The sequence below is a fragment of the Diplotaxodon limnothrissa genome, linkage group LG7 (genome assembly GCF_057381915.1).
Source record: "Diplotaxodon limnothrissa isolate DT_005_m linkage group LG7, D_limnothrissa_male_GT1.1, whole genome shotgun sequence".
NCBI lineage: Eukaryota > Metazoa > Chordata > Actinopteri > Cichliformes > Cichlidae > Diplotaxodon > Diplotaxodon limnothrissa.
In genome coordinates this window covers 52,785,198-52,800,054 of record NC_140602.1, presented here as the reverse complement: position 1 = coordinate 52,800,054, position 14,857 = coordinate 52,785,198, and the positions used below count along the sequence as shown (strand labels likewise).

At 39.4% G+C, this 14,857-nt stretch overlaps 1 protein-coding gene across 1 annotated transcript; it reads left to right on the top strand.

The window, feature by feature from the left end:
* Nucleotides 1-397: 397 nt before the first annotated feature.
* On the top strand, nt 398-3,619 carry spout1 (SPOUT domain containing methyltransferase 1). The gene is made up of 12 exons (XM_085358418.1): nt 398-458; nt 550-589; nt 1,518-1,631; nt 1,709-1,868; nt 1,965-2,054; nt 2,142-2,191; nt 2,336-2,466; nt 2,574-2,646; nt 2,741-2,839; nt 2,955-3,057; nt 3,208-3,355; nt 3,469-3,619. Exons 1-12 carry the CDS (start codon nt 411-413, stop codon nt 3,550-3,552), a joined length of 1,140 nt encoding a protein of 379 aa, XP_085214544.1. The 5' UTR covers nt 398-410; the 3' UTR covers nt 3,553-3,619.
* The last annotated feature ends 11,238 nt before the right edge of the window (nt 3,620-14,857 follow it).

The window sequence follows — 14,857 nt, the reverse complement described above, 5'->3', positions numbered from 1 at the left end:
AGATATGAGATTTCTGAGATGCTTTTTGATCCAGTTTATATTTAATAGCAGTTTTAATAACAGCTTATTTAAATAGCTAGAATCAGTCAAATTTAAGACACCATTAGTTGCTAAGAATTACAAATTTATGGATGTAAATTTTTACTTTTTTACCCCCACGGGAAATGATCTAATATTTTATCATTTTAAATGTTTTATATATTTTTTAAATATATATTATTTGTACAGAGAGTGGTGTTTTATAATAATTTATATAAGGTCAAAATTAAGGCGGTTGTAGGCAGTGACTGTAGCATGAGAAGCACAACTGGATCGTCACGTGGTTAACTTCCCGGAAGTGCTTTGCGGGCAACGCAGAACATGACCTGGAAGTAAAGACTGTTCACGTGTTGGTACATCGACGCTTGAATATGTCTTCTAGCTTTGCAGTGAAGCGACCCAATCTTGGGTCTTCTCAGGTATTGTTACTGTTTGACACTTAAAACAAACAAAACCACTGATGCGTGTCTTTATTTACACCTCTTTTCTGTCCTTTGTTCGTGTTTGCAGCCAGTCGAGAAGGTGGACTGGAAGAAAAGGAAAGCGGAAAGTGAGTAAACAGCTAACTAGCTGCATGTAGCTAACAGGTTTTTAGCCACATATTTTTCTTACATAGTCGAAAAGAAACTCATCTGCCGTGACATTGTTTCACAATGCCGTGACCCGGATTCGAACCGGGGTTGCTGCATTTTTTTAGCTGCATCCCTGCCAATACTATACGGCTGTTTTGGACATTAAAACAGAAAAAGAAAGAAAGAAAAAACTTTATTTTTGTGAGAATTAATGTGCATATCCATTTTAAGGTTTGTCATGTATTGACAACATGCTTAATGCAGATTTCTTTATTGATAAAAAAAAAGCACATAACAATGTAAGTCTGCTCAGCAGTCGAAAACCGGAAGAGGGAGTTTATTAAAACACAATATAAAATGTAGCATGTTCGTCTTAACTATTAATCAAAATACTTTGTTTTACAATATACAATTATAGTGGAAACATATATTCTGTATTTATATATACATTATGGACAAAACTGTTGGGCCATTTATTCAGCACCATTGCCAAAAGTGTAAATAACCAACCCGTTTTTGCAAACATTTGTGAAAGAACAGGATGTTTTAAAGACTTCCTAGATCTCTTCCCTCCTAGAGGGTCAGCTGTGAGTGGTGTTATTGCAAAGTGGGAGCATTTAGGAACCACAGCAACTCACTTTTAAAGCTACAGAGTGGGGTCACCAGGTGCTGAGGTGCATACTGTGTAAAACAACACCACTGACCAAGTAACTGTAAAGTTTCAAACCATTAACATCAGCGTAAGCACTGTGCTGGGAGCTTCCATGACCAAGTAGGTCATGTAAATGTAACCTATAGGTGGCCCAGTACTTCTGTCCAGATAATTAAGATTTAGGTATTCACAGTGATTATTTAGAAATGAGCTCTTTTTTTTTGTAAATGTCAATGATTCTTCCTGAATACCAGTAAAGGAGGCTAAGAAGCAAAGGAAAGAGGCCAAGCTGATCAATCGACTAGAAAAACAGAAACAGCAAGAGGCTGCTGAGAAAGCAGAAACTGAACTGAGCCAGAGCAAAAAAGGTAACAACATTATACTGTTGATTTTTCCTATGTAATAGGTGATGAGTGCTATAATTACTAATCTGTTTTTCTCTCAGGTCGGGCTTACACGGTGAGTCTGGCTCTGCCGGGGTCTATCCTGGATAATGCTCAGTCTCCTGAACTTCGCACGTACCTGGCCGGACAGATCGCCCGCGCCTGCGTTGTTTTCTCTGTTGATGAGATCGTAGTGTTTGATGAACGAGGGGAAGATGTCAAGTACGTTTTCATAGAGTGCCCACTTGCAGATTAAATATGCCTTGACCCACATGACAGCTAATGGAAAGGAGTTTGCTTTTTGTTTGTGTTTCACAGGAGTGTGGAGGGCGAGTTTAGCGGTGTTGGGAAGAGGGGACACGGTTGCATTCAACTTGCCAGAATACTTCAGTATCTAGAATGTCCACAGTAAGTTTGGAGAAAATCAGATCACCATTATTGATTTGATCAGTACATTTTATCTCTTTTGATAGTCCAGCTTTTCTTCTCCATCAGATATCTGCGCAAGGCCTTCTTCCCAAAGCATCAAGATTTACAGTACGCAGGTAACTTAGTAACAAATGGAAGAAAAACAACAACCTGATAAACAGCTGTTCTTGTGATGAGTCTGAAATTAAATACGGTGTGAAATATTTCATGATTTTCATGATCATCAATCAGGAATCTTTTTCTCCCTCTCTCTCTGGTAGGTTTGCTTAACCCTCTAGACAGTCCTCACCACATGAGGATAGACGAGGAATCTGACTACAGGGAAGGCGTCGTGGTCGACAGGCCTACCAAACACAATAAAGGGTCGTTTGTCGACTGTGGAATGAGAAAGGTGAGCTATTCTGCACTGGGAGCACAGCTGTTGTTAGTGTACTCTTTATTTATTGGTAATTATCTAAGAATATAAACTGAACGATGTTCACTTTCCTGGTCCCACAGGAAGTTCAGATTGATAAGCAGCTGCAGCCTGGACTACGAGTCACAGTACGGCTCAGCAAGACACAAAATCCAGGTACTTTTCTTCACCAGAATCTCAAGGTTCTTTTTTATTTTTTTTTAGCACATCAGTTAAGTTTGGGTCCATCTATCTGTGAAACTGTCTGCAGAAGGCAAAGCATATAAAGGTGTTGTCGTGGCTCCTCACGTGCCCAGGACTGAAGGTGGTTATTATTGGGGCTACAGTGTTCGTCTGGCATCTTGTCTCAGTAGGTTTCCCATTTAACTCTCAACATTGTGCTTTGCATTCATTTGCAGTCTGTGTCAACGACTACTGCCAACCACTGCTTTATCCACACTCTTGTCTATTTCCCGTTCCTGCAGGTGCAGTTTTTACTGAAAGCCCCTTTAAAGGAGGATATGATTTGACTATTGGTACATCAGAAAGAGGCAGCAATGCGGACCAGGCATCACTGACGCCATTCAAGTAAGTTGCTTGAAGCGGCCTTTAACCGTTAGCGTGCAAACTTAACATTCAGAATATGTTAAATTTGGTAAGCATTAGGGCGGTAGAACAAGTGTCTCTGAATACATCCTCTCGGAGGTTGTTTTATTTATTTATTTTTTAACTGTGCAGACATCTCTTGGTCGTTTTTGGAGGTCTTCAGGGATTGGAGGCCAGTTTAGATGCCGACCAAAAGCTGGATGTAACTGACCCCAGTGTTTTATTTGACCTTTACCTCAACACTTGCCCCGGTCAGGGCAGCAGGACCATTCGTACCGAGGTGAGACCAGTTATTCAAAATTTGTTTGAAAAGCATTTTTCAAATTATAAACCATAATAAACACTTTTGCAGCTTGACTGTGTTTTTATTTGTTTCCTTCTTCCTGTCACCAGGAGGCCATCTTAATTTCCATGGCGGCCCTGCGGCCGAAGATCACAGCTGCCGTTTCCAGCAGTAGTGCTTCATTAGAGAGTTGAGGATACAATAACACAAAAATGTTTTAATGTCCAGATCTGGAGCATTTAGCATTGCCTTCTGTAAGAATATTTCACCCAATTTTTGCATTGAATGCAGTCAGCAATAGATCTGCTAATGTTGTCTGATGTTTATTATCCCCGTTGCTTCAAGAAATTGCACATATTGAACCATAAATACTATTCAGATGCATGAACTGGTGTGTTTTGTGTCAGCAGTACAAATCTATTTCATGAAAAACAGTGCAGAGACCATCATGGACAAACAAATGGGAACAAACTGTTTATTAACAGATTTTGAACTTTCAACTGTATTTTCATAGATTTTAAAGGTTTTCCTAATGATATAGACCTCCAACATTGCAATTCACACTACTCCTAAATAATTAAGTAACAGACAACCAATAGTTATTAAACCATAGTGAAAAACCTCTCTATATAGAATTTTGTATTTATTTACAGTGGGTCCACTGGGGGAGATTTTTTTTAGGCAGTGAACTAGCAGGCCCATTTCTGTAATTTACCACATTTATGTGCTGACAGATTTGTGGTTTTTACTACAGAAAAATTTGTTTTTATTGTGTAGTAAAGAAAATGACATTTTCTTTTTAAACTTGCACAAATTTCAATATTAAATGGGATTAAATGTGTCTTTAAAACATGTTGTTTAAACATCTTTCGCTGGTTCGACATACTTGATATCAAAGCAGGCTATATACACCCAACAATGTAAACTGAGCGTGATGTTCCTGTAGTAAAATATTTCTACTTACAAGTTTATTATAACAGTTTTAAAAATGGGACCTGAATGAAACTGAAAGTTGACTTTATCTGGTCCAGGCCAAAGATCGAAAAACGTATCCATACCACGACTGCGATGCATACTGTGGATGAATTGAACTAAAGCTGCATGTAGCGTGACATTGAGTTAAAAAGGTTTAAATGCCACACAATTAGTGGGTCCACTGGGGGTGGACACAATTCCGGGGGCAGGGTTAGTTCAGTAGGTAGAGTGGTCACCCCATGATTGAAAGTTGGAGGTTCGAATCCACTGAACGGCTATCCTGAGGTACTCCTGAGCAAGGTACAAATGACTATAACGGACCTCCATCGCCTCCAAAAGAACAGTGTTATGGATAGGCGTAGCTTTGGGTCACGTGGTGTCTGTAATAGTGATTGCTATATCACCTGTTCACGGCCCGAGGGAAATTTTGTGAATGAGTGGGTGATGGGGGAAGTCGACTTTTGCTGACCGCTCAAGCTTGGAATGTTTTTGATCACTGTTTTTCTACGGATTTTAAGGCTTTGATAACAAATAAAGGAGTTTTAACTTGGAACTTTGACTAACGTTTTAAACAGCGGGCGCGTCAACATTATTCCCCTATTCAGCTGCTCGGCGACTCAAAGGCTTGAAAGTCGCCAACATTTGTCAGCAAAAAGTGCGACGGCAATGGACCGTCCCGCAATCAGCGCTGAATAAACGCCGATGCGAGCCCACACACCGCCGCCACTACACCCGTAAAAGCGGCTAGACCGACAGATAAGGAGAAGACGACGGTGGTATGTAAACTGTGTTTTTGTGCTGCGTATTGTTTGTTTGAACGCAGTTTGGATTCTGACCATACGAAGATGTTTTTGTGACACGCCCACCGCTACGTTTGCTGTTGGATTTGGTGTGTGTGAGTTGTGGCTCTGCAGGCGTTCAACTGAGTTTGAAGGAATTGCTGTTGCCTTTGTTTTGGATTTTGGCATGCTGCTTATGTTGAATGCTTAAAATGAGTGGATCACAGGCTGCATCTGTTGTTGGAAAAACTGAAAAGGATAAAAGAATAACTTCCCTCACTGAGAAAGCTCTTGCAAACAAAATTGAAACCATCCAAACAGATCGGAAAAGGCATGTAAACAAAATGAAAAGTGTTATTATGTCTCTTAAAGAGCTAATGAAAGATGATAAAAATCATTCACAAGTCAAAAAACAGTTTGATGAGTTAACACACCTGTTTAAGGATGCCAGTGCATTGCATGAATCTTTACTTTCTCTAATCTCATTTGATGAGAAAGATAAACAAAATACATGGTTCTCAAGCATCTCTAAATACAATAAAGGGTTTATGGAGGATGTTAACATATGGCTTTCTGAAACTGATAAACATTCAGGGAGGCCATCATCTGACAAGGCACAGTCACAGGAAACTTCCCTGGGAGGTTCGAGAGCACACTGGAAAAGAACCACAATTATCTCTTAATCCTCAGAATGATGTTAATGATGACGTGTTGCCATCCGACAGTGTGTCAAATCAAGGCAGTAGGTCAAGCTCAAGAGTATCATCTACTTCATCTGCATGTCTCAGGGCAGAAGCTGAAATGGCTGCCTTACTCGCATGTCAACATATGCTGAAAGAAAAACACTCTCTTGAAGAACAAGAGGAACAATTGAGGAGAAAGAAAGAACAACTTCAGCTTGAAGCAGATATAGCTGCAACTGTTGCAAAGGTGAACGTGCTGAGAACTGGATCCGCTATGCGGAGCGTCGCTTCACGGAAATCTAATGGAATGGAATCATATTTTAAAACAAAGGGAAACAGCCTTGAAATTCTTAATGCGGATGCAGAGACTTTTGTTCCTCAGACGCTTACAAAAGGAAATGCAATCACTGGGAATGCAGAGCTTCAAGTAAAAACAGTGCAACAGAATATCAAAAGGGAAAGGCCTGCACCAGCTTTTATGGGGCCTTCTGATGCTTTTGGATCAATTCCACCTTTGCCTAAGCTACAAGCTGCTCTTCCAGTAGCCAATGAAAATCTGTTGTCCATTATGGAAAAACAAAATGAATTAACTTGTATGTTGGTCCATCAGCAAAGTCTTTCTTCACTGCCCAAAAGGGAGATTCAAACCTTTGATGGTGACCCTTTACATTTTCAGGCCTTTATGCGCTCGTTTGAACAGGTCATAGAAGCAAAGACTGGCGATGCTGGTGACTGCCTGCATTATCTTGCACAGTACACCAAGGGGCAGCCCAATGAACTTGTTAAAAGCTGCCAACATATGTCTGGAAGTGCTGGATATGTAAAGGCAAAGACTCTGCTGTATGAGCACTTTGGGAATGGACAGGTGATTGCATCTGCCTATTTGAACAAAGTTCACTCATGGCCACTGATTAGATCGGAAGATGGAAAAGCTCTTCAGGCATATTGTTTGTTCTTACGTGGATGCTGCAATGCAATGGAAGAGATTAATGATCTCTCTGAATTAAATACACCTGCCAATATGCTTGCTGTGATTAGAAGACTGCCATATAAGTTAAAAGACAAATGGCGAACAGTAGCATATGACATTCAGGAGAGGCAACATCGCAGAGCCGCATTCATTGACATTGTTTCCTTCCTTGAGCGTCAAGTTAAAATTGTAACAGATCCCATCTTTGGAAATCTATGTGACGTTCCAGCAACACATCTAGCAGCCAAGGGCAGCAATGGAGGGAAATGTTCTCCACATCTAAAAGCTAAAGGAAGTAGCTTCGCCACAACAGTCTCTGACGTCGAGAGACAGAATCAGATAGAGGCTCAAGATCGTCACAGCACTGTGAAGGCTTGTTTTTTCTGCAAAGGCGGACACACACTGGAGTCATGTGCTCTGCTTGATAAGAAACCTCATGATGAGAAGATTTCTTTTCTTAAAAAGAACCGCATTTGTTTTGGCTGTTTGTGTACTGGGCACATAAGCAAAGAATGCAGAAAACGCCTTTCATGTAAAATCTGTGGCCTCCGACATGCAAGTATACTCCATATCCACCACAAAGAGAAGAATGAAGTCAAACCTAATAATGAGGCAGATAACATTCCTGTTACGATCCAGACTAGTGGTCTTACTGGGGCTGGTGAACAGGAGTGTAAGCTTGCCATTGTGCCAGTTAAAGTAAAATCAAAGAGAGGTCAAAGAATAGTGGAAACGTATGCCTTTCTGGACCATGGGAGTTCAGCATCCTTTTGTACAGTGGGTCTTATGGACAAGCTGAATATTGCTGGGAGGAAGACAAAGATTCTCCTGCGCACCATGGGACAGGAGAAAGTGGTGGACAGTTTCATTGTACCTGAACTTGAAGTTGCTGGATTGGACAGTGACATGTACTGTGATATGCCTAACCTCTTCACTCAGCATAAAATGCCTGTAGATACTGGTAACATCCCAAATCAACAGGACCTGGATGACTGGCCACATTTGAAGCACGTTCATTTGCCAGAAATTAAGGCCAATGTTGAGCTTTTGATTGGCATGAATATGCCCAGAGCTCTAGAACCTTTGGAGGTCATCCGGAGTGTAGGTGATGGACCCTTTGCCATTAGGACTGTGCTCGGCTGGACTGTGAATGGGCCACTTAATCGAGAATGTTGTGGAAGGCCAGGATGTTTGGCAACAGTTACCGCCAACAGAGTTTCTGCTGTCATACTGGACAAGCTATGGAAACAGCAGTTCAAGATGGATTTTCCTGAGAGCAGCAATGATGAACAGATGGGGCTGTCAAAGGAAGACTTGAAGTTCCTGGAATTGGCCAGCAAGACGGTGACTTTGGGGGATTGGCACTACAGCATTGCCCTGCCACTAAAAGACCGAGACATAAGAATGCCTGACAACCGTGCAATTGAGCAACGAGCCTTAGGTTTGAAGAAAAGGTTCATCAGAGATAAAGACTTTCACAAAGACTACACTGCCTTCATGACAGATCTTATATCTAGAGGATATGCAAAGAGAGTCCCAGTCACAGAATTAGAGCGCCAGAAATGGGGAAGGATTAAACGCAACTTCGTTCCCGGAGATGTGGTCCTTATAGTGGATGATTCTGCACCTCGTGGTTCCTGGATCATTGGGAGAGTCACCGGAGCTGCACCAGATGAAAAGGGGCTTGTGCGTCAGGTCTGGATTAAGACCCCAACCAGCCATGTGTGCAGACCCATCACAAAGATATGCCTTCTTCAGGAGACTTCTGACCCATGATTATGACATTTTGACACAGTGTGACATAACTAACTTTGAATTGACTTTAATGTTATGAGATGTACATTACAGACTGACTATATTTAGGCTAAGTGCTGGTAACCTCTGGCCTATGACTGACTGACCATGTGCAGACAGAAGAGAAGACATGAGAAAATAACTTTGGTGGACTTTTTGAGTATGTTATGTTGTCTCACTGGGTGTCTGTGATATGATGAAGTGTGTGTTGTGAGTTGTGGTGTTGGATGTGTAATTATTACTGTAAAAATGTAATAATTAGGGGCCGGAATGTTATGGATAGGCGTAGCTTTGGGTCACGTGGTGTCTGTAATAGTGATTGCTATATCACCTGTTCACGGCCCGAGGGAAATTTTGTGAATGAGTGGGTGATGGGGGAAGTCGACTTTTGCTGACCGCCCAAGCTTGGAATGTTTTTGATCACTGTTTTTCTACGGATTTTAAGGATTTGATAACAAATAAAGGAGTTTTAACTTGGAACTTTGACTAACGTTTTAAACAGCGGGCGCGTCAACATTATTCCCCTATTCAGCTGCTCGGCGACTCAAAGGCTTGAAAGTCGCCAACAAGAAGAATAAGAAAAGACATTTTGTCAACACACTTGATACTCACCGGTCACATCCTGTCTCTCTTAGGAAAAGATCATCAAATGTGAGCATCTTGCTCGGGGTGACAGTAAATTAGGAGATGTCTCTGTAGGTCATGTTGACTCTCGATCCATAAAAGGCTGCTTTGGGATCTTTTCTTATCGTGTACGGAGGTCCCCAGAAGATGATCACAGAGCGGCTGTCTGTACGCCGTAGGAACTCATTGGGGTTTCAGAACACACAGGACACACTGGAGTGGCTCCCGACATCAGATTCAGTTCAACTTTTTTTAACCTGAGAAATGGCAAAAGAAAATTTAGAGTCAGAAAACATCTGAATGAATATTAAAAGTTCATATTCTTTTAATCACCAAATCACTGAAATGTGTGAGAATCCACTACAGAAAGATCAATGCTGTAGGTAGTGATGGCCCTCTTGAAGCTGATGCTCCGGTGCGTGTATCAAAAAAATCAACACACTGCTAGAAGCACTGTGTCGAAGCTTGATTCGTTTGGCCAGAGTCACGAGATCAGTGATGTCCGAAGCTTCATTTAGAACCCAAGTGCTTCGGTTTATAAGGAAGTGAATCATTCGCGGGATTTGTGGAGTGTTTTGATGGTGGCAGATAGCAAACCACTGATATTTCTACTGAGAGATTTGGAGCCAGCGAGGACTAGAGGAGTTTCTGTCGTGTGGGAGTATATTGAGTTGATTTTGGTCAATCAGGTGGGTTTTCCAGCTTTGTGTTCTTGTTGTTTGCCTTTGTTTTGTGAGTGTTTATTTTATCTGGAAACGGGGAAAACTTAAAATGACTCTTTACATTTAATGTTATAAAAAGATATATTTTATTTTTTAAATAATCTTAAACTGTTAGTTTGCAAAATGTGCAGCAATTTAATTGATTTATTCTCTAGCTGATAGTTTGTGGGGCCCAGGTAGACTATATAACTACCAGTTTTTATGCACTCCAGGCTCTTCTGTTCCATGTGAAGGGATTTTCCTTAAGGCAGGAGAAATTATCTCCACGAAAAGGAACAGGTTTGGCCATGGCAGAGTGGAACAAAATTTCTTGGTGGGGATTCAAGCTGCTCTTCATATTTTTGGCCACCAGATGCCACCAGAGAGCACTGTGTTGAGTAATGAACCGTTTTTCAATACAAGCTTCAGTGCTTCAGAAAACTTCATTTGGCCATCACTAGCTGTAGGTTTTAATGATCTAGTCAGAAAAGATGATTCTAAAAGTCATCAACTGACTCCAAATGCCCAGATCTGAACCACCTGTTTGCTGAAAACAAATCCACCAATCAGTTGTCCAGGTCTAACTACTGACTTACTATTACTCTGTGGCAAAACCCTGTCAAATCTGCTTCGGTGCACCTGTTGAACAACTGCTTCTAAATCCAAGACCCTAACTCCCATCAAAATCATTTTCAAATGGTGTCCTGAGGATTTGTTCCATACAACAGTGTGTTCTTCATGTTCCTGCTGTCAAACATTTGGCTACAGGAGCAATTAAAAAAGTGGGGTCTTTCCTGCTGTTGAAACAAACTCCTGACTGAACATACAATGTATGTCTATGGGTCAGTTAGAGGGTTATCTCTCCACTTGGATCCACACAGTTCAAAAAGTTTACATCGCTGAGCTTTGAAATACACACTGTTGGAAAGACAACAACGATGGCTACGTTTTGAGGGTAAAATGGTGGCTGTAGAGCAAACACTGTGCACACAGCAGCAGTTGAAACATAAGATTTTAAGATTTTCATGCCTTTGGAGTTTATTATATGGATGTGGTGACAGTGTAAAGACAGCCTGTACTTCTGATTTTCAGAAAAATTTTGGGATCTATTTTAACATTGGACTCTATGGAAGAGTTGGAGGGAGGTGGCTGTGCATTGGTGACATTTATGAAAGAACCATAATATATACTACAATAATAACAACATTGGATGAAAGAGGACAGCAGTGGCTACGTTTTGAGGGCAAAATCATACCTGTAGAGCCAACAATGTGGACACAGCAGCAGTTTAAAGAGAAGATTTCAAGATAAAAATTCCCCCTGCTCCCACTCTAGCAGTTGAGCTGTCTCACTCTAACCTCCAACATTCCGTCCCATACACACCCATTATAAACTCTGAAACGGGTGAAAAAAAGCATGAAACTTAAACTGGGGCTGAAGAAAAAGTATAATAGATATTGAAAAGATAAATACAAGTTGAATGTCTTGGCTTCGTTTTAAAGTTTAAATGGTGGCTCTAGGTCAACGTATGTGGAAGTAGTTGAAATAAGAGTAAGTTGAATGAGATTTTGAAGGGTCTCCCCATTGAAATACGTTATAAATTTTTGTTGAATAAAGTTGAATAATTTAAAAAATACAAAAGTTAAAAATGACAAAAATAGAAGCAGTAATGTCCAAAAGAAGAGGAATCTAACGGTAGCTGAATGGTTTTTCTAAGTTGAATGGTGTTGAAGGAGATAGACGGACAGATAAGAGTTTAAATATATATATAAAATATAATAATAACTAGAAAGTGCATTTTCTGAAGAAACTGCAGTGTGAATGCTCAAATCTGAATGTATGCGCTGAAATGAATTAATTGATGAAATTAAGTTAAAAATGAAAAAAAACCCTGAATTTTTAACCTGAAAACAAAAGTGCTGAACTGCTAAAAGCTGACGTTTACACAAAGGAAGAATTTGGAAAATAGCTGAACATGTTTAAAATGTAAATTAGAAAAAGATGAGTATTGACAAAAGAAAATTTAGAGTCAGAAAACTTCTGAATTAATATTAAAAGTTTATATTCTTCTAATCACTTAAAGAGTGGAATTATGTATTATAAATCTCCAATTCATAAAATAATAACTTATTAAAAATAAATGTAAAAACAAATTTGTTGAAATGAACTTAAAAGATGAACAAACATTCTGGAGAAAATACAAACTTTAATATACAGCATAATGTTTTTCAGACATATTGTGTATATTATGTTTAATAGTATTATACACATCAATTTGTTTTGTATGTCATAACATAAAAATCTTAAGTCATATTTTACAGCTTCTTTCTGAAAAGGACTAGTAGAATAAATAAAAATAACTAAATTAAATAACTAAATAAAAAATGTTAAGCCACATATGAAATACATGAAAATTCAACTTTTAAAACCACAATCCTGAACCTTTAAATTGTGTTGGTTTCTTAGAACATGGCTGAACAGCTGTTTCTATTGGTCTACTGATCTGTCTACACATCTTTTTATTACTCATTCTTTTTTGTGTTTTAATGTAAACAGAGTCCACACAGTTGTAAAAGAGAACTGTATAGAGATTTTTGAGTAAATTCAAATGAAAGCCTAAGGTGGTGACACAGTTTAACACATACAAATAATCAAATAAACACATTAGTCCTTTTTGTGAACATGGATAAATAAGTATCATTAGTTTACAGCATTGTTCAGCCATGCCACTAAATGCTTTTTTACACATTGTTTTAACCTGGGCTCAGACACAAAGTCCCAAATTTAGTTAGTCCCTGACTTTGAGTTGTGTTTATGACTAATTATTATACACAAGGCTTTATCTATCTGAACTCTAAGGACACAAATATGAAAAAAACCTATACTTACCAGCTGATACCCCACACTAAACACTAGGTGTGCCATGTGACCTGAAACTTTGGTACAAACTCATCATAATCATTCTGTTTACACTGTTTTTTAACACTGTTTGTGTTGCTGTTCAGCAGTTTAAAATTAGATTGGATTACATGGAATGAATTTGAGTTCTCTCGGGGGGTTTGTGTGTGTTTTGTTCTTAGCAGATTTTTTTTCCCATACTGTTGAATTCCAGTTATCACATTTCTGGTCATATGACATCCCGAGTGTCCACTTAAAAAAATCCCCACAGTTAATTCAACATTAAAACAAAATAAAAATATGTTAAATAAATAAATAAAGGTTTGCTCTGTGATGAAATATTAAATAAGCATACATTGTACAGAGCTCTAACAATGAAAACAATCCTTTAGCCTGTTGATCAGAGTGAGGCAGTCATTATGTCCATTTAAAAGAAGAGCAGAAAACAGGAACATATGTAGTTGTAAATGTGAATATCAGTGATAGTTGTCTTGTCAAAGGGAATACAATAATGAAAATGTTAACTTACAGAATCATTTAGGGAGAATCTTGACACTGCACAGAGGAGGCACAGTCAGTCTGACAATGATGGTGATCTCCAGGGATGTTTTCCTGCAGCAACATTCCTGACAACTGGCCATATGATCCAGAGTAGTTGGTTTGTAATAAACAGAAAGGTGTATATGTTAGGTAGTGTGCACTTAGAGCTGGTCCTAAGAAACAAACACACCCTGTAATAAACTGAATACCTGTAGTAGTGCTGCTGCAAATATAAAGCCCTTCTATCACGTGTGGTTTCAAAGAAGGCTCAGTCACAGAAACTGTGCAGTCTGTTCAGTCCTGAGTGTCTCAGCTCTGAAGGGGATGGATCACAGAGGGAAACACCTGAGTACAGACATTAAAATACACTCAAAATAACACTCCTAAGGTCAAGTGAAAACACAATTTAAACACAAGAATGAATACATGTTTTCATGGAAATAATGTCATTAACCCTTTATTTCACCGACTGCTTGTGGAACAAGCTAGAAGGAAGACTTATCACAGAATCTCTCCTGTGCTCCAGATGTGAAGTCTCACGCTCTGATCGTATGGTGAAGATGGTGATGATGAAGCCTCTCTGATCTGTGGCATTACAGTTTCTGGCTGCTGTGTGCTTCACACTGTTGGATTTTACGCTTTTAAGCTTGAAGAAGACACAGGAGGACTGTGTCTCTCTTAAAAAAACAAACAACCCCCCCCCCCCCCCCCCTAAAAACCTCCCACCGCACCCCCCCACTCAACTCCCACCTACCCACTCCACTCAACTCCCCAGCCTCACAAGATCCAATGTCTATACAAATGTAGGGTATCAGCTGGTAACCGAAAGCACTGCTGAAACACTTCTGGCCAGAAGTGTGCAGTTATCAACCCAGACCCACCCTGATAAATGCACTGGCTGAAACATGATAAAAGCTCATAAAAATGTGTGTTTCATTGTGTAAGATTTGTCCAAAAATATAATCATATACTTTTGATAAAGTTTAAAGATTATAACAAACCAAAATCAATAACATTTTTGTAAATAGTATTTTAAAATAAAGGCACACATAAAGCGGCTTAACTGTCATTATTGCTGTAATTAGGTATTTTAAACCTTTAGTCTGTGTTGTTCTCCCAGAAACAACGAAGAAGCTGTTGAACATTTATTTGTTGTGTGGGCAATCCTCTGGTCCACCCTCCCTCCCTCCCAGCCACAGTGAGACTGGGGCAGCCTGGCAGGATTTTGAAGCCTGGCTGCAGAGAGGATATCAGAATCAGAATCAGAATACTTTATTGATCCCTGGGGGAAATTATTATATGCCTACACTGTTCGTTTTAAACTGCTATATTTGATTTTTTCTGACATTCATAGATTACTGTAGGTGATTTTTAGATTTTCTGTAATAAATAAAATTGTCATCTTTTACTGATATCATTACTTAATTCATTTAATTGTATTTTATGTAAAGAATTCAAACATTATCCTGCAATGCAGGGTGTTTTTTCTTAAGCCAACTTTTAAATATCGCTCTACTATCTTATGTCATTCAAAA

What these genes read in the sequence shown, in the direction of transcription:
- spout1 (XM_085358418.1), top strand. Translation starts at nt 411, where the DNA reads ATGTCTTCTAGCTTTGCAGTGAAGCGACCCAATCTTGGGTCTTCTCAG. An exon ending in TCGACTGTGGAATGAGAAAG is followed by an intron (nt 2,467 to 2,573) that starts GTGAGCTATTCT and finishes CTGGTCCCACAG; the next exon opens with GAAGTTCAGATTGATAAGCA. An exon ending in TCGTCTGGCATCTTGTCTCA is followed by an intron (nt 2,840 to 2,954) that starts GTAGGTTTCCCA and finishes CCGTTCCTGCAG; the next exon opens with GTGCAGTTTTTACTGAAAGC.